General features: G+C 33.7%; 2 protein-coding genes across 2 annotated transcripts in view; both read right to left on the bottom strand.

Annotated features, from left to right (window-relative positions):
• Positions 1-8: 8 nt before the first annotated feature.
• bbs5 (Bardet-Biedl syndrome 5) lies at positions 9-6,947 on the bottom strand. Its single transcript, XM_077216224.1, has 12 exons — positions 6,737-6,947; positions 5,687-5,769; positions 5,481-5,546; positions 4,272-4,321; positions 4,059-4,186; positions 3,201-3,336; positions 2,068-2,163; positions 1,903-1,965; positions 1,119-1,253; positions 840-923; positions 541-564; positions 9-444 (listed from the first exon to the last, which is right to left on the bottom strand). Exons 1-12 carry the CDS (start codon positions 6,796-6,798, stop codon positions 343-345), a joined length of 1,029 nt encoding a protein of 342 aa, XP_077072339.1. The 5' UTR covers positions 6,799-6,947; the 3' UTR covers positions 9-342.
• Positions 6,948-9,325: 2,378 nt separating this feature from the next.
• col28a2a (collagen, type XXVIII, alpha 2a) overlaps positions 9,326-20,174 on the bottom strand; it is a 36,962-nt gene continuing 26,113 nt past the window's right edge. The window contains exons 26-36 of the mRNA XM_077215890.1: positions 20,104-20,172; positions 19,885-19,953; positions 18,961-19,029; positions 17,690-17,770; positions 17,538-17,573; positions 16,870-16,906; positions 16,227-16,784; positions 14,654-14,901; positions 14,347-14,545; positions 13,085-13,276; positions 9,326-11,903 (exon numbers count right to left, since the gene is read on the bottom strand). Of these exons, the coding sequence (XP_077072005.1) occupies positions 11,896-11,903; positions 13,085-13,276; positions 14,347-14,545; positions 14,654-14,901; positions 16,227-16,784; positions 16,870-16,906; positions 17,538-17,573; positions 17,690-17,770; positions 18,961-19,029; positions 19,885-19,953; positions 20,104-20,172 (1,566 nt within the window). The 3' untranslated portion in view covers positions 9,326-11,895. The remainder of the gene's footprint in view (positions 11,904-13,084; positions 13,277-14,346; positions 14,546-14,653; positions 14,902-16,226; positions 16,785-16,869; positions 16,907-17,537; positions 17,574-17,689; positions 17,771-18,960; positions 19,030-19,884; positions 19,954-20,103; positions 20,173-20,174) is intronic.

Here is a 20,174-nt window from a genome sequence, read left to right on the forward strand (position 1 = left end):
AAATTTCCTACTACACATTCTCTCATACTTTTATTACAACTCAACAGCAAAATTAGCATGTAAAAACAAGCTTACAGTTTCTAATATACAAATATAAATACAGTATATCATTTTATTTATTTATATGCGTACATTCATATATTATACAAAAGTAACTTAGTTTGTTCTCAACTTACATGGTTAAAATATGATTTGTAAAGATATGTAATTATCAAACCGCAAATAAATATTCTGAAAATAAATGCAAATTTAGCTAATTACAAAATTATTGATGTTGGATGTAAACAATGTATCAAACTATGCAATGCCAAAATACATAACTGTACAGAGTGCTTGAGCATTTTAACCCATGACTTCCCAGAGTCCCTGTAGTGTGAATCCATCCTTCAGTTTCTCTATAGCCAGACCCAGCTCTTCAGAAAACACCGGCTCACGATCATGTTGCTTGAGGAGAGGAAAAAAAGATGTCATTTAAAAGCATATGTAGACATACAGATGGATAGATAGATAGATGGACAGACAGATAGACAATAGATGTACCTTATTTCCATCTGCAAAATAAGCCTTGAGATGAAAAAGAGATACAAATCAGTGATTATATAATGTAATCAAATCTAAGGTAAATCTTAGATAGTAGAACATTTCCAATGTCAGAATCATCCGACCTGTGTAAACAATGTTGATACCTGGCAACAAACGTCTGTGTTGGTGGGACATTGTGAGTCGTGGCTTAAGCCATCAGCTATTTTCAGCATGTGAGAAACACACACACACACCGCACTATGTGTTGAAAGCGGAGCGTCATTATCTCTAAGAGTAGCATATGAGGTAAAACTCACGGTAAAAGCATCCGTGTGCTCATCTGGCTCAATCTCCACGTCATCAGGCGGCTGCTCTACGGTCAGCTCCTCCAGAGGCTGAGGCTGAGAAACAAAGCTCATTTATTCAAATCTTATTGATGGGCTATTTGCCTTTGATTTAAAGAAAAACGGAGGCATAGGCAACAGAGATGCTCCACGGCTAATGCTGTTTTAAATACAACCCAGAACGGAGAGCACCCGTCGTTTTCAATATTGTCACACATATCACTATACATGAAAACAAATCTGTGTAACTACCTTTTCCTCCATCTCATATTCCACTCCAAAAATGGGGTTTGCAGAGTACACTTTGTGTAAGGAGTTGATTTCCTTCACTGCATCTTGTAACTTGTCCATTGGATCGATCTTGAAACCCAGCACATATCCTCCTGTCTGAGAGATGAAAAAACAAAAACAATGTTGGCTTCAATTCACACCAGGGAATTAAATCCACATACACAACAGTTCCAAAGTTTGGGGTCGGTAAGGTTTTTTAATAAGTGTTTTTGTAAAGTTTCTTGTGCTCACCAAGGCTGAATTTTATTCATTACAGTAAAAACAGTAATATTGTGAAATATTATTACAATTTAAACGTTTTTTTATTATAAAATATTTTAAACTTTATCTTCAGTGTCACATGATCCTTCAGAAATCATTCTAATATGCTGATTTGCTGCTCTTTTCTTATTATTATCAATGTTGAAAACAGTTGTGCAGCTTAATATTTTTGTGGAAAACATGATACATATTTTTCAGGATTCTTTGACGGATGGAAAGTTCAAAAGAACAGCATTTATGTGAAATAGAAATATTGTAACATTATAAATATCTCTCATCAATGTAACGCATCCTTGCTAAATACATTTTTTTTTTTTTTAAATCATACTGAACACAAAATTTTGAACAATAGTGCACAAATACCTTCTTTTATTCGTTACCAAATCAAATAATAATAATTTTAAGAATAATTATGCATTAAATAAAATGTTGCTGTCATTATATGTGTTTTTTTCTGGAGATCTGGAGACTGGTCCACACTTACCTGTTGAGAGCTCTCAATCACAAGAGCTAGTCCAAATTTAGAGTCTCTAATCCTTATGGAGCGCTTCAAACAAAAGGATAAGAAAAGAAAACATGTTTTTTATGAATACAACTCATGACTGAGGGCTCATTCTTTGACTTTTTTTGAAGCAGAAGAAACACTCACAATTTGCAGATAGGGAATGCTGACATTGAAGCTCTCGTTCATGTTGGCATGCCACACTATCCTCACGTTAGTAATGAAAAACGTTCCAAGATTCCCCTGAAACACAAGGCGATGCTTAGTTGCTCTCCTCTCGTGTGAATTACACATCCTTCCCTCGCGGGTCAAAGTGACCCGACGCAATTAAATTACACTCCTTCGAAAAAATTTGGTCCAGAATGCTTATATCATTTCATTATGATAATATTTTTTCTTTTTTTTAATGCAATTTTTCTGGGAGATTTTTTTGTTATTTATTATTTTATTAACCACTAAATGACTAGATTTTAACAATGATAAAATTTTAACAATAAAAATAAGCACATTCTTTCACTTAAATACAAAATAAATGCAAATAAAGCATTCAGTTAAAACAGCATGCATTGGGTGTCTCTACTGACCTCTTGAGGAAAGAAAAAATATATAACATGGCATTTCATGACTATTGCCACTAGATGGCCTTAAAACTCTAGTCTACATGGAGCAAATGAGCATTTTGATATTTTAAAAAATAAAACACCTACAACCATGCCCCATTATGTGCCCCCCATTTATTTTTAAGGCAATTTCTTGGTGTGTGATTGTGTGTGCATGTGTGTGTATAACAAGTGTTCTGCATTGGGGATGTTTTATGGTCTCATCCTTTCATCTGTGTGTGTGTGTGTGTGTGTGTGTGTGTGTGTGTGTGTGTGTGTGTGTGTGTGTGTGTGTGTGTGTGTGTGTGTGTGTGTGTGTGTGTGTGTGTGTGTGTGTGTGTGTGTGTGTGTGTTCTGCATTGAGCCAGATATTAAATAAAAAAACATTTTCCCATTTCCCTTTTATTCCTATGGTGGTCAAATTGATTGACCCATGAGGAAAGGATTTATTACTATTTTTATTACAACCACAAAATCACCTTGAATTCAGTAATTTTTTGTGTGTATTCCAATTTCAAGTTTGACAAAACTGACCTCTCCAATGAACACTCAATTTTTAAGAATTAAAAGGAAGTGAATTGCTGGTCAAAATGACCCGAGGAAAGTATAAAGGTCACAACCACAGGCTTTAAATTCCTACTAAAACAATAAATACTAATATTGTAAATCCACTGAAAATACCTGATCACTAGACAGGTTCCAGACTCCGTTAATTTTGTCATAAACCTGCTCTTGTGGCAGAAGCCTCAGCTGCTTATTCTGAATAAGAGCTCCTCTTAGCTTCAGATCCCGGTACATTTTGGAAGTCTCATAAGCTCTGCAAGAAAAATAAATAATTAGTTTGATAACTATTCTATATACCTTATTGTATCTAATACTTTACATGTCCTGGTAATATTATTTGGGTCAACTGCACAAATAAAAGTAAATGAATAAATGTATTCTATTGACATTCCAATAATTTTTTAACATTATCATTTTTGTTCCATTGTTTTTTTTTAGCTATTTGTCCAGTGCTTTATCTTGTGCAGAATTGCATTTCCTTTTTTTCTGACACTTTCCTACAATAATATTTCTTCTATTATTATAAAAAGTTGACCATATTTTTTTTTTTTTTTAAGTTACTCATTTAGTACATTTATACTAAATCCGATCAATCATTTATCTATTGTTGTATCTTTTGTGTGCTGTGCTAAATAAATATAGCTTGTCGCTCTTTATTCTTACAATACATACCCATGCCTACATCTTATTAACTTTTTAAAATGACAAAAACATATTTTGTTCTAACTCCTGTTCAAAATACTTTTGATCAGTTTACATTAAAAATGTGGTATTTAATACTATGCAATTCAAAGAATAAATTTCCTTGAGTGTTTTCTAGATTAAACTACAGATCTCGCAATACTGTAGATTTAAAGATTAGTCCGTTAATTAACAAAAACAAAGCCAATATGCCAACTCAAAAAAAAAAAAAGAAAAGAAAGAGAAACAAAAGAAAACTGTCACTCATCTTGTCATTATGTATAACACAAGTACCTGTGAACAGCAATGACCGATGTAAACAGTCTCGGACTTCCTGGAACCACGTTCGTGAATATGAACTCAAATCTAGTGTTATTAGATTTGGTTAATATGTAAAGCGCTTCGGTCTGACCTCTCAGTTTCTGGAAAAAAAGAGGGAACTTGACATGTATATGGGCTATTAAAAAGTTATTCTGATGTGAAGGAACATGAAGGAAGATGACTCACTGAATTCGCTGTCCTCGTGGTGATATTTATAATACAGTTGTATCCCACAGCTGTTAATAAACACAAAAGACAGAATGTGTCAGATAATGATTGACTGATAGTAAACATCCCTCTGATGCACGAATGATTAAATAACAAATTAACAGTATTGGGGAAAGTTACTTTTAAAAGTAATGCATTACAATATTGTGTTACTCCCCAAAAAAGTAACTAAGTACGTTACTTAGTTACTTTTTATGGAAAGTAATGCGTTACATTACTTTTGCGTTACTTTTTCTCTTCTGCATGGGCTTGTTTGTTTGTTTTTTAATAACAGCTAAAAAAATCTATTTTTGCCAATTGTTAAGGCCCTTTCACATCAAAAGTTAAATGAATAAGCCTAAGGCTGAAGGAAATGCATATTTACTACTGTACAGTAGAGGGCGCCGCTCAAACAAACCTTTCAGCTGCTGCTGTTCTTGATTAAATAACAATAGGATACAGGAGAAGGAAGTTCAACACTCTTATTTCTAAACCTAATCTAAAGTCATTTTTGCTTATTAGTATGGTTGAATTAGATCATTGTAGGTCAGCAGCAAAGACTTTGGTTAATAAAGTGAGATTAAATACATAAAGTATACTTGTGTAATTTAACATAGTTAATTATAAAACTTTTGCACAAAATTCTGAGATTGCATTTGACTGTTTTTATTCATTTTGAGGAATAGTGAATGTTTTGTGCAAGTGAGATGAGTAAATGCATGTTCAATGCAAATGCACACAACACCTCACTTTATTTCTCTCAACATGGGGACAGGAGAGCTGTCAGTCAATAAATGTGAAAAAGTAACTAGCGTTACTTATTTGAAAAAGTAACTCAGATATTTTGTTGTAAATTGAAAAAGTAATGCGTTACTTTAGTAGTTACTTGAAAAAGTAATCTGATTACGTAACTCAAGTTACTTGTAATAAGTTACCCCCAACACTGCACATTAATTTTTAACTTAAAAAACAAGAAAACAATCATTCGAAATTATGTTTTTGAGAGAGCTACATCTGTCCAGTGCAATAAAAGATTGAGTTTTAGATATTTTTCTTGTAGTAATTAACCCTAACTGTATTCTATTCAATGGAGGTCGCCCTCCAGAATACAGTAGAATACAGTTAGTCAAAGCCTCACTATGAAGAGCTGCAACAGAGATTATTATTTAATATTACTCAAATACTAACACAAGTTGACTCTTGGCAGTGCCAATGAATGCCAGATTATCCTCAAATTGGTCACCAGGAGTCTTCCTATATGAAGACAAAAGAAGAAGTGGCATTACAATAACCAAAACAATATACAGTATAAACAAGACAATTAATGATATTTTGCATGACAATAATCTAATAAAAAAACTTATCATTATTAGGATGACATGACATTTAATCACCTCTATCACCATTATTTCCCTTTGTGTCCTCGATGGAATCCAGGCAGTCGATGAGCGCTTCACCCGGTCTGGTTTTCATCTGCCTTAAAAGAAACATAAAATCACTTGCTGTTGTCTGAGAGGAAAATAAAACACTAACCTAAGTTTAGTCCCAGACTAAAATGCATCTTTGAGCTGTTTTAACTGAAAGCAACTTACACTGACATATCTTAAAATCTGTCACTGTCATTGCTCAAATACTCTCAAGAATCACATCAGTAAAAGGGACGTTTATAAAAGCTACTTAAATGTCCTAATTAAACTAAGGCCTAATTCTGACTTAATCTAAACTCTGTCTGTGAAACCAGGCCTAAATGGGTTATTTTACAAATAAGTACAGATACACTACCATGATTTTACAAAGACTGATCATTGAAAAGTGGATGCTTGTTTAAAGCATTTTTTTTCTTAGAAGCACCATTGCACCATATTTGCACATGTAATAAAATAAAACAAATAAATAAATAAAATTTAAAACAGTATCAAATTAAAATGTAAAAAAGTGTGACAATCCTGAAGGAATGAGTAAATGTCTTACATTTTTTATATGCATTTTATATTTATTTATATATTAGTTAGTTAGTTGCCAAGACACAATTTCTAATTTTTCGTTTAGTTTGTTTTTCATCTAATAATTATATTTATTTTTTCAGCTTTATTTAAATGAACCCCAAAGTGTTTAATAGTTTTAGTGAACATTTACAATAATAACCCTGGTGATAGTTTTAACTATAAACGCCTTATTGATCTGAATGTTTAAAATCTTTAAAGACGCTTTATCATTTAAATGCATTGACTGACTCAAATGCATGAATGATTAATTTAAACAAACATGTTTCAAGCGCCTGGGGAAACACCGTAATTTACGGTACGGTTAATTTACATCCATCGACACAGAAAGTGTCCTGCTAGTTCACTGTTAATGTAACGTTATCTGATTTATTAATGGATTTAATGAATTCATGCCATTAGCTTCTCAGCTAACGTTAGTAGATTAGCGCGAGGACTTACTGCGGAGTGATGTCAAATCTCACGTCTCTGTCCTCCCAGAGTGCGTCTAACACTGACGCCATGATCAGTCCGCGTTTTATAAGCGATTTAAACCAAAGTAAATATATCTTTTTCGTCTGATAAAAAAACTGAAACCCTCTCACTCGCTCTGCAAGAGGATTTAACACAGAGCAGAGCGTCTTCACATCACCACGGTAACATCAGTGAGTACGGCGGCTCGCGAGGGACAAACCTTGAAGATCTGAAAGTAGATCTATTTTTAAAGGGCCAAATTAACTCACTCAAATAAGAGAACACATCACAAAACCATTTCTTTATTACTATATATGAATTATTTTATATGCTTATACATATTATATTATATACTAGCTATATTAAGCTGACAGGATTAATGTGTTTAAATCAGCTATCAACATTAGATTAATATATGCCTATAATATATTACATTATAGTTACTTGTGAATTATTTTGCTTACAGGTGTTCAGTAACAATCACAAAGTTAGACATCATTATTAAACAAACATTTTATTCAAGAATTCCACAAAAGATGTCAAAATGTCCACGTCTACAATTATTTCAGACAACAATTAGAACAGGGTTGGTTTATAAAAAAAAAAGACAAAACTTATTATGAATACAAAATTCAGGATTGCAAAACTATTTTGTCTGAATAACACTATAAAGCCACTGTGACACATGAAGAAGAAGAAGAATATGTACAAAATGTTTTCGGTTTTGAAAATCATACTTGCATTTACATTATTACAACTTAGTGACTTGACTGCTTGATATTCTTTTACTCCCGACAAAATGATACTATCCCAATAAAACCCTCAAGACATCCTGCTAAATCCTGCCTGTCTTTACTCAAGTCACAAATTGTATATCATTTTTAAATAAAAACAAAACATATATAGTATATACAATCAATTCCCATTGAAGGTTGTAAATAATATTTCTGCATGTCACAACTGTCACATGTAGAGCAGTGCACAGATTCTCAGTGGATACCAAGACAAATAAGAAATGTCTGTTGTGCTTATGAATGAATATGCAAGCTTCACACTAACACCCGTGCTTCACTTTAGGCACATGTAAGACACGTAAGGCTTTCGTTAATCTTCAGAACACAACTGAAGATGTTTTTGATGAAATCAAAATCAATTTCTGTCCTTCCATTGACAGCTACGCAACTATCACTTTGACGATTCAGAAAGAATCCATGTTTTCACTGTTATACGGTCGGGGGCGCTATTGCGCATGTTTAGAAAGAGTACAGAGTCTCCGGATCCAAAAACACGCGAAGAACAGGCAAGAAGATTTTATATTAACAAGATGGTGCTTTAATAAAGCTAATTGGCAAAAATTTAAAATTAAATGTGAGGAAACCAGTCATATGGTTACCTTAAAAGGCAACATTGAAGAGTGTGCAAGGGAGATAACAGAACATATTTTAAATGCAGCAAGTTATAGCATACCAAGGAAAAAAATCATAAAAGGTAAGAAAAAGGTAGTGCCTTGGTGGAATGATGAATGTAGCAAAGTGGTTAAGGAGCGTAATAAGGCATTTAAAATATTACAGAAAAATTTAACAACCGAAAATCTTATTGAATATAAAAGGAAAAGAGCAATGGTTCGTAAAACTATTAAGGAAGCAAAAAAGAAAACATGGAGAGAGTATTGTTCCTCAATAGGTTCAGAAATAAAATTAAAGAATGTTTGGTCAATGTTTAGGAAAATGACGGGGAAAAGGGATGATGTTAAAATACCAGCTTTAGCTAGAGAACAGGAGATAGTAGTTTTAAATAAAGAAAAGGCAGATTTATTAGGCGAGACATTTGCTGCAGTTCATAATGGTGATCATCTAACAGACATTCATAGAAGGCAGAAGCTACAAAAACTTGGAAAGCATAAAAATATATTGGGAAAATGTAAAAAATGTACATCAACATTAGACATGAATATAACTGTGAAAGAAATTAAAACAGTATTGAAAGGGACAGGATATTCAGCTCCAGGGGAGGACCAATTATGCTATGCTATGTTTCGGCAGATACCGGAAGTTACATTGGAATTAATATTAAAATTATTCAATAAAATATGGAAAGAAGGTACAATACCAAATAGTTGGAAAAGGGCAACAATTTTACCATTTAATAAACCAGGGAAAGATCCAATCAGTCCAAATAATTACAGACCAATAGCTTTAACTTCTCATTTAAGTAAATGGATGGAGAAAATAGTGGTCAGTAGATTAGGGTTTGTTCTTGAACATAAGAAATTAATTAATGGATACCAGTGTGGATTTAGAATAGGGAGATCAACAATGGATGCATTAATTAGAGTCAGTAATGATATAGAGAAAGCGTTAAAAATGAAGGAGATAATGGTTGTAGTATTTTTTGATATAGAAAAAGCATATGATTCATTATGGAGAGAAGGGTTACTTATAAAAATAAAGCAGATGGGAATAGGTGGGAAGATGTATAATTGGATAGCAAATTTTTTGATGGATAGGAAAATAAGGGTGAAGATGGGGAACGATTATTCAAAAGAATTCAATGTGGAAAATGGAATACCTCAAGGTAGTGTAATAAGCCCAATTTTATTTAATATCATGATTAATGACATCTTTTCAGATACTGACAAATGTATTAAATCTGCATTATTTGCAGATGATGGGGCCATATGGATGAGAGGAAAGAATATAAAACATGTAGTAGGAAATATTAAGAAAGCAATTAATAAAGTAGAAAAATGGTCTTATGAATGGGGTTTTAAATTATCAGCAAACAAGTCTTGTTTTATGGTATTCACAAATAAGAGAAATATTGATATAGGAACAATGACATTATATGGACAGACGTTGGAAAGGGTTACAGAATTTAAATACCTAGGACTATGGTTAGATAGCTCTTATACATGGAAAACACATATAGATAACTTGGAAACTAAATGTAAGAAAGTTATAAATCTCTTAAAGGCTGTGGCTGGAAATAACTGGGGTGCAGATAGACAGTCATTATTAAACATATACAGGGCTCTTATGAGATCAATAATAGATTATGGCAGTTTTATTTATGGAGCAGCAGCTAAAACAACACTACAAAGGATAGATAGATTACAGAGTAGAGCTTTACGTATATGTACAGGAGCAGTGAAAACAACACCTATCAATGCTCTTTTAGTAGAGACTGGAGAAACTCCACTGGAAATGAGAAGAATGAAATTAGGTTTAGTATATTGGATGAAAATTAAAAGTAGTATGGATGAAAATGTAACTTCAACAATTCTAAAAACTTGTTGGGAATATTCAAAGTTCCATGGTAATGGATTTGGATGGGTTATAAGCAAATTGATTAAAGAGTTTGGATTAGAGGATAAGGAAATAGCACAATGTAATCCAATTTGTGTTGTTCCTCCATGGTTATTTCCTGAGATAAATGTAGACATGAGACTTCTTAAAATGAAAAATGAATGGAATTTAAACGAAATAGGGATACAGACTGATATATATTTAAGAAACTCTTATTATAATTACCTTAAAATATATTCAGATGGGTCTAAGAATTTAAAAGGGTGTGTGGGAATGGGAATATATATTCCTGAGTTCAAAATACATATTTCTAAAAGAATGTCAGATCAACTATCAGTTTTCACAGCAGAGATGGTGGCAGTTATATTGAGTTTACAATGGGTTGAGGAGGTTAGACCAGATAGGGTGGTGATATGCACGGATTCCAAAGCAGCTTTAGAAAGTATTCAGGGAGAAGGAAATAATAGGAAAGATTTAGTATTAGAAATTCAGCACAGTTTATTTAGATTATACAGGGGTGGCATTGATATTTGGTTTTGTTGGGTACCAGCACATGAAGGGGTAAAAGGAAATGAAAAGGCAGACAAATTAGCAAAAAGGGCTTTAGAGGAGGCAATAGCAATTACAATTCCTTTAGGGAAAGGGGAAGGAAAATCATTTATTAAGAGGAAAGAAATTGAAAATTGGCAAAAAAGGTGGAATGAAGATAAAAAAGGAAGAAGATTATATAAAGTACAAAAGTCAGTAGTAAAGAGAAATATTAATGAGAGAAACCGAAGGGAAGAAATAATAATGATCAGATTAAGAGTAGGTCATACTTATTTAAATGACAATTTATATTTAATAGGGAGGAAAAATAATGATAAATGTGAAGGATGTAGAGAGATAGAAAATATAGAACATGTATTGATGAACTGTAAAACATATGAACCTGAAAGGGAGAAATTGAGAAGAGTAGTTGAAAGGACAGGCCAAGAATGGAGTCTTAAAGGATTATTGGGAAATAAAGGAAATATAAAAGATATTTATAGATTAAGGAAAGCATTATTTATTTATCTTCAGAATACAAAATTAAAAAATAGAATTTAATAGATGTAAAACAATGTTGCTACACACTCATGAACAGTAGGTGGCGGTATGCACCTTAAGTTGCTTGCAATCCGCCATGATAGAAAAGAAGAAGAAGAAGAACACGCGAAGAAGAAGCAGAAACAACAAGCCGAGCCATATGGCCATATGCTCACGCGCATGTAAGTTTAATGTGATCATCAAACATTCAACAGCACATAAATCAAAACTCCCTAATGTCACTGAATGAAATGTCGACCCAGGAAGAGGTACAGGACTGTGATGCTTTGGGGGTGTCGATAGACTCGATCTATGTTTTGATTATCGTTCTGAGTCCGATCCAGAAGTAACGTTAGTCTTTAACAGCAATGAGATTTTCTCAGCTTTTTCTTACATTTTTTTTTTTTCGGTGAAACTTACTCATTATTCAAGTGTTGATAAAAAAGAATGGATAAAGCTAGAATACAATGTTTTTGTTTGTTTGTTTTCAAAGCAGAGGCTCTGACCAGATATTCAACAAAATATTCTGGAGGACATGAATTTTTTTTTTTTTTTTGAAAAATGATCAAAGATTCTGGTGTTGGCTAGCAACTTTTTAAAAATAAAAATCGCTGGTGTGAAAGAGTTAAAGTTGAGGAACATTCTTATGATATAAAAAGAAGTGACCGAAGTGGGGATCTGTCATTGAGTTACATCATCATCATCATCATCACCAGCATGAAGTTCATTTATTGAGGTTGAGTGTAGAATGACTGATGTAGATCTTCATCCAGTTTAGCCCACTATAAAAACAAAGGCAGAAAAAGTCAGTGAAAGATGTAAAGCTTTGCACATTTTAAAGGAAAGTTCTGTTTTTGTCAGTATTTGTTATATAATGTTCTCAAGTATTGCGTCTGTAATGCATAGCCAAAAGTTTATCTAGACACATTTTTTTTAAACAACTACTTTATTCAAATCCTTTTGTTTTTACTAAATAATTCACAATGCTTTAGCAAAAATAATTTCACATTTCTGCTTTTAAACCTTCCAGAACAGAATCAGTTCAGATTCATACATGAGTTAATGTAACTGTGGTTTAGGTATAATTTAATTTGTATAAAAAGTATATTAAATTTACATTAAAACCATAATTGTCATTATGCCACAAATTATGTTATTTTAGTATATTTTTACATAATATTATATTTATATTTAATATTTTGAATTTCAGTTTTCATTTTAGATTAAGTTCAGTAATTTTGTTGATTGTGTAATTGTTTATACGTTTTTTTAAAATATAAAGTATAAAACTTACTTTTTCAGTTTTAGTAAAATTAGTATTTCAACTTCTTTCAGTTAGTTGCTAATGCAACAGCTGTAATTTTTAAGTTAAGATCTTTTTTCATCCAACAATCATATTTGAAATTAATTCAACTTTATTTCAATTACAGACAATAATTTCAATTATTCAATTATTTGGTTTTTAGTTAACAATAGCAACACTGGGCAGAAGGAGAAGTTTTTAAGGCTTAATTTTAATAAATGTAACAATAATAATTGTAATAATTGCAATAATAATCAAAACGCTGCTGTTGACGACTGAGCTTAACATGTATTAAACCTAGAAAATTCCCTAAAGATTTATTTTAACTTGGAGAATTCAGACTTATGTTTTTCGTTTATTATTATGTTGGTGCATGTGCATGACAAAAAGTTAATCTAAAAATGTAACGCCTTGAATATTTTAACTAGATTTTTTTGAATTCTTGCATTACATTTTGTTTTTCAATTTATATTTTTTATTTACATTTTTCAATATAAATGGTAATAATAAAAACATATTTAATATAATTTTTTAATTATTATTTTATGTTATAAAATATAATTCGTATGATACTTATCAGCCTATTGACAATATTTTTTAACGCCAATATTTGTGTTTTATAACAACTGCAGAATTGATGTCTGCAGGAGTGAGTAATACCTGTGCTGGTGAGGACACACGTCTTCTTGCATTCGTCTTCTGTCTGGAAACGGTTGTCGTTGCCCTGACAGCCTCCATACCAGAACTGAGCACAAGCGTTTGCCTGTTTGTCGTAGTACCAGCGAATGATGTAGTCTCTGCAGGTACCCTGACTGAGACTGAGCAGACACCGAGGATCCAGTGGAGCTGATTCTGACAAAATCGCAGAAGAAGAGAAAGTAAGATCAGTACACTTAAAAGACCTATTATGCTTTTTTACACTGTCTTTAGTGTGTAAGGTTGATGTTTGGGCATGAAAAAGCTACAAAGCACAAAGTCACTCCAAAGGGAGTTTTTTTTTCTGTATCAGTGTTTCTGAACTCCCTCAAACGCCTCCATTATAGTCTTGATTTTTCTTCTGGGTACTAAGTAGAAACATCACAATATTCCTCATTTAAAGAGATAGTTCACCCAAAAATGAAAATTCTGTCAGTATTTACTCAGCCTCATGTTGTTCAAACCCCGTAAGACCTTCGTTCATCTTCGGAACACAAATTAAGATATTTTTGATTAAATCTGAGAGCTGGATCACTCCTCCATAGGCTTCTACGTAATTGAAACTTGCCGGCCCAGAAAGTTAGTAAAGACAATGTTTAAAATAGTCCAAGTGACTACAGTGGCTCAATATTAAGTTTATCAAGCGACGAGAATACTTTTTGTGCGCAAAAACAAACAAAAATAATGACTTTATTCAATCATCTCTTCTCTTCCATGTATTTCTCCTAAGCTGTTGACGTAGTGTTCCGAAGATGAACGAAGGTCTTACGGGGTTGGAACAACATGAGGGCGAGTAAATACTGACAGAATTTTCATTTTTGGGTGAACTATCCCTTTAAATAATTCAACCTACAAATAGAAGGCATATGCAAAAAGGGGCCGAGGCTGGGTTGAGTTAGTTAGTAGTGTGTTGAAACTCGTGGTTAAGGTAAGGGGGCGTGCCATTTACGAAACGCTCGAAGCGGTTGACCAATCACAGCACAATGGTCCATCCAACCAATCAGAGCACATTGTGCTTTTAAGAAGGAGGGGCTTCATAGAGACAGGAACTAAACCATTGTTACCGACAGACTGGAAGAGAGGTGCTGCAATAATGTAAAATGTGTGCAAAATAAGACCCCAAAAACAAATCAAGACTTTAAAGAAAGGCATAATGGGAGTAAATGACCAAATTTTCCATTTAGCTGGAGAATGTTGGTGTGTAGTGCAATGCGTTTCCTTGTTACCTTTTATCACGGGACGAGGCTTTGCGTTCACATTCACCGAGGTAGAATGTGTTGACTCTGATGAAGATACTGATACTGATGATGATGAAGAGGTTTCTTGCTGTACAGGTTGGACAGTCTTATTGACAACAGCAATGGTGCCTCCACTTCGAGTTTGTGTCTTTAAGTCATGATCCTCTGCTTCATAGTCACTCTCCACCTGCATAGCAGCCACAACACACACTCAGACAGCGCCCTGCTTCAGATCACTTTGCATGTGTTTACAGTATAAATGAAACACACAGTAAGTTAGCTTATGTGAGTTGACCTGTGCGTTGAGAGGGCCGGGGTTGATGGGAAGAGGTATGCTGTGTCCTCTGCCTCTGGTGTGACCCAATCTGTCCAGTGACTCCTGAAATCTGTTCCCATAACCATTGTTCCCGTATGAGTAAACGTCTTTTTGGCCGTTATTGTAGCCATAGCCGTTGTTTCCGTTCAAGCCATTGGTAATCTTGTTGAAGAAGAGGGCCCCGTTCTCATCCTCACAGAACTGGCTAACCAGCTTAGACTCCAGAGCTGCATGAAGACACGAACAGAGCAAGATGCAGTTCGTTTGAGCTTGAAACCGGTGAAATGACGACTACAGGAATCCTTTAGTTTTGCATTTAGGACTATTCATGATGACTTGCTGATAGAAAAATTTAGCAACATCATGAATATTGCAATCTTAAATGCGTATCATTAAACTAAACATGAGTTAAGACTTGTTTAGAGATTTTTAAATTGTGTCTCTGATTGAAAAATCTGGAAAAAATAGTTAAAATTGGTAAGATTCATTTTAGGGAATCAGTTCCAAATTTCCATTTCAATGAATTGATTCAGAACTTTACAAATGTTTGTACCACTCAAATGCCACTCAGAACGCCACTTATGTTTTTCATTTATTAATTTTTATATGTAGGCGTATAGTATTACTCTATTGTTATTGGTGCATGTGCATAAAAATAGTTTAATATATAAAATTAGAAAGCATGCCTTGATTATTTTAACTAGATTTATGCTGTATTTTAATTCTTGCATTACACATTTTCAGTATAATTGGTGACAATGGCTGTTATAAAAACATATATTTAATACAATTTTATCATTTATTATTTTGTATTATAACATATAATGGACAATATTCAACATCATCAATGTTTTATAAAAACATTGTATAAAAATTATCTTTAATATTATATTTAATACAATTTTATATTTTAAAATGTCATTTCTATTATATTTTCAGCCTACTGACAATGACAAATATATATGTCAATATTTATGTTTTATAACAATCATTGAATAAAAATATAGGTTTATTTATTATTTCATGATGAATTCAGCCTATTGACAAGATTCAATATCGTCATCATTTGTTTTATGACAAGAAATATATAAATTATTACATTTTATATTATATTTAATACAATTTTATTATTTGTTATTTTTTATTTTAAATAATAATTGTATTATATTTTTCAGCCTATTGACTAATATATGTCAACATTTATGTTTTATAACAATCATTGTATACAAAATATATTTATTTGTTTTATTATTACATTTAATAAAATGCATTGTTTATTATTTTATATTATTAAAGATATATATTTTAGTTATATATCAACCAGGCCAATATGCAGTTAAAAATACATAATAATTTCTCTATGCATATAGGCTGTTTATCTTTTATAACAATCATTGTATACAACATACATTTATTTATTTTATTACATTAATACAATTTATTTTTTATTATTATATATTATAAAAAATGATTTTTTTAGTTATATCACCCAGGCCAATATGGAGTTAAAAATACATAATAATTTCTCTGGCTATTTTTCTTCCATGCTCACCTGGCAGTGTGTTGTAGTCATCAATGAGGAACATGTGTTCACTGTCAGGGTCAGAGGCAATGAGGTTGAGCTCTCTCAGGAACTCTGCTTGCGTTGGGTCAGATATGTTCACGATTCCCAGCGCATACATCTCAATATTCGCCACTTGAGCCTCACGTACTGCAATATCCAGCTTAACGGATTCCCTTTTATCAGTTTGTCCATCCGTAATGACGATGGCTACTTTCCTGACACCGTTCCTGGCGCTGAAAAAGGCCTCTTGTGTGGCTTTGCGGATGGCAGTGCCAGTGTAGGTGCCCTCTCCCATGTACGGCATGTTCCTGATCGCCTTCTTGACATCCTGCTTTGTCATATACCTGGCCAGGTTAAACTCCAGATGGACTTCCAAACTGTAAAGAATGAGACCAATTCTCGTGGCATTACGGCCCACTGTGACACGGTCCACCAAGGCTGTGACAAAGTCCTTGATGATCTCAAAGTTTTCCGGCCCCACGCTCTCAGAGCTGTCAATCACAAACACCAGCTCCATGGGCCTTTCCTTGCACTTGATACCACATCCTAGAAATATACAGTCATATCATGACACACCTGTTATTTCATTATCAAATCATTTGATTTGCCATTTTTAAAACCTAAGACTCACCACAAATCTCCTTGATCAGCTTGATTATGTCTTCTCTCTGAAAAATCATTAAAAATGACTGAATTTACTAATATTTAGAGTGCATATGGTTGCAGTTTTTCTAATACTGTATTTAACAAGCTTGATTATGTCTTCTCTGAAGAATCATTAAAATTGATTACATTTTCTAATATTTACAATGCATATTGTTGCATAGTTTCCCTAAAATGAACTTGTTAATCAGCTGGAATATGCCTTCTCTGTGAAAAAATAATTGAAAAATGACTTAGCTAATATTTACAATGCATATGGTTGCATAGTTTTCTAAACATTAACTCAAGCTTGATTGTCTTCCCTCTAAAAACTTATATTTACTTATATATTATAATATTATAGTTACTACTATTTACAATGCATATGCGGCATAGTTTCCCTAATCAGCTGAACTCCTTAATCAGCTGGATTGTCTTTCCTCTGAAAAGCATTTAAAAAATTGCTAATACTTACAAAGCAAATCGTTGCAGTTTTCTTAAAATTAACACTTTAATAAGCATGATTATGTCTTCTCTCTGAAAAAATGACTAAATTTACTAATATTTGACAATGAATATTGTATCATTGCATTACTAAATTTAACATCTACTAAAATTAATCTACAATTGAAAAGATGCGAATCTATTTGATCTTACCGTGAGTCCCTGTTCGCCCTTGAATCCTGGTCTTCCCTAATGGAGGAGATTTAAACACTCATTAAACACACTAATGCACAATGTGATTTAGTATTTACACTGTCTGCTCTTTGCACAAACGATGGTTTATTATAGTGAATAAATGAACTCACAGCTAGTCCTGGAGTCCCTGGGTCACCAAAGTCACCTTTGGTTCCTTTAAAGCCCCTTTCCCCAGGCAAACCACGATCACCCTGCAGGACAGAGAGACATACGGATGAATGGGGTCATATCATTGATATCAGTGATTTTAAAATCATTTCATTTTAATACCAGAGGTATCCTTAAAATAGACTATTTTTCATCAAAAAATAAACCTTTTTCATTTAGACCTGAACTAAGCAGGTTGCTTTTATACTGCTGTGCCTTTAAAGGCTGATTTATACTTCTGCGTCGGACCTACGCCGGAGCCCCTACGCTATACACTACGCATTGGTTTTCATTTATACTTCTGCGTCGTTGTCCGCGTTTACGCGCAATTACACATGCAGAGGGAACATGTGAAACCCGAGGGAGGGGTTCTAGCAGACCAATCACAGCGCTTGCGTCCGCGTAGAATTGACATTTTTGGAGAGGTGCACGTCAGGGTATGCCGAAGGGTACGCACAGCCTACGGCGTAGCTACGGCGTAAGTTCGGCGCAGAAGTATAAATTGGGCTTAAGAGTGTGTTCACACTTGGCATGCTTGGTTGGATTAAAACGAACACTTGTGCGATTGCTCTGTTAGTGCGAATGTTCATTTGAATAAGTGTGAACGCTGCAGTCTGATCCCTTGTGCGCACCAAACAAGAAAAGATGGGTTTTGCTGCGCTTCCAAACAAACTCTGGTGCAGTTCAACTAAAATATAAACGCAACATGAGGCAAAGACATGTAAACGCACCAAAAACAGGACATGATGTCACAAGATGCAACCCTAAAAAGGACAGAATGCAGACTGCTGTTTATTCCTCTTCACAGTCACTATGTTGCCCATCACAGGCATCAGAACCGCGTCTCCTCACAGCAGATCTTGGTTTGTGTGTGTGATGGAGGGATTCCTGCTGCTGTTCTCCTTTACGCAATTCATAAGCTCTTCACGAGTTCTCAGCTGGTCAAAATACCATCATATTTCGGCTAGGCACATACAACGAAAACATTTAGCTCAGCACACAGCATAGTTATGGATGTTCGGTAAGTTCTGTCGCGAGATATATGTAATAAAAGCCGACCAATCAGGTTGTGAACACATCCCTATGCCTTTAGTTCGGCGTTAAAATGCCAATGTGAACGTTAAGTGGACCAGGACTAAATGAAACCAAGTGAACTGAACTTCAAGTGTGAAAACACACTAAGACATCTATGTAGCATCTTTATAACTCCCCTGTCTTCTTTAGTTAGTCTCACCTTAGAGCCGGGAAGTCCTTCTCCTGATGGGCCCCTCGGTCCTGTCACTCCAGGACCCCCATGATCACCCTGATGGATTCAACAAACTATTTTATTTTTTAAACCAGGTTATCTTGACTTGGACACAAATGCTACATTCCGTAAGAGATGGCCAATATTGCATATTTACGATTTTGCTGCTAATTTAAAATGACGTCATGACAATTATATATATATTTTTTTTATTTAGTTTAAAAAATGTCTTGATTTTTTTTAATGTACACTACCAGTCAAAATTAGGAATAATTGAGATTTGTTATGTTTTTGTCTCTTATGCTCATCAAGGCTGTATTTATTTGATCAAAATACTGTACAACAGTAATATTGTGGAATAGTATTGTATATTTATAAGAATAAATATAAACATATTTATTCCTGAGATGGTTTATTTTACCATCATTACTCCAGTCTTCAGGGTCACATGATCCTTCAGAAATTATTCTAATATGCTGATTTGGTGCTCAGTTATCATCAATTATTATTTTTATTAGGAATGTTGAAAACAGTTTTTGCTGCTTCTATCCTCTGATAAATTGAAAGTTTTCAACACTGATAATAATAAGAAATGTTTTTTGAGCAGCAAATCAGCATATTAGAATGATTTATGAAGGATCATTTGACATTGAAGGCTGGAGTAATGATGATGAACAGAACTAAAAAAGAAAACAGTTATTATAAATTGCAGTAATATTTCACAAATTTACTGTATTTTTTTTAAAAAGAAATAAATGCAGCCTTGGTGAGTATAAAAAACTTCTAAAACATTAGAAAATCTTGATTATTCCAAACTTTTGACCGGTAATATATATTTTGAATTGTTTGGTTGAAAACGACTGCTGAAAAATATCAATGTATAATTATTTTAGCTGTATTAAATGAACCTACTTTGGGTCCCTGAATACCTTCCCCAGGGGGTCCGTGTGGCCCTGGAGGACCTGGTCTTCCCATGTTGCCCTGAAACAGCAATAAAGCAGAATCAATAAGGGCAGAACAGACAGCTTGTCTTCCTCAATCTCCACAGCAACACAGACAGACTCCCAATGCTTGCTTGTTCAGATTCATTACTGTAGTCACGGAGATTATGGGAATGAGTATCAATCTTACCGGCTGTCCCTGCAGTCCTTCACCCGGTGGTCCTGGCAAACCAGGCAAACCCCTGAATCCAACATCTCCCT

The sequence above is a fragment of the Siphateles boraxobius genome, unplaced genomic scaffold (assembly GCF_051911475.1).
Source record: "Siphateles boraxobius isolate OS27281-9 unplaced genomic scaffold, OSU_SipBor_1 7, whole genome shotgun sequence".
Classification (NCBI taxonomy): domain Eukaryota; kingdom Metazoa; phylum Chordata; class Actinopteri; order Cypriniformes; family Leuciscidae; genus Siphateles; species Siphateles boraxobius.

Coding starts and splice junctions, on each gene's coding strand:
- bbs5 (XM_077216224.1), bottom strand. CDS start 6,798: ATGGCGTCAGTGTTAGACGCACTCTGGGAGGACAGAGACGTGAGATTT. Junction 5,547..5,686: donor GGGAAATAATGGTGATAGAG/GTGATTAAATGT, acceptor GTCTTCATATAG/GAAGACTCCTGGTGACCAAT. Junction 1,966..2,067: donor GCATTCCCTATCTGCAAATT/GTGAGTGTTTCT, acceptor TTTTGTTTGAAG/CGCTCCATAAGGATTAGAGA.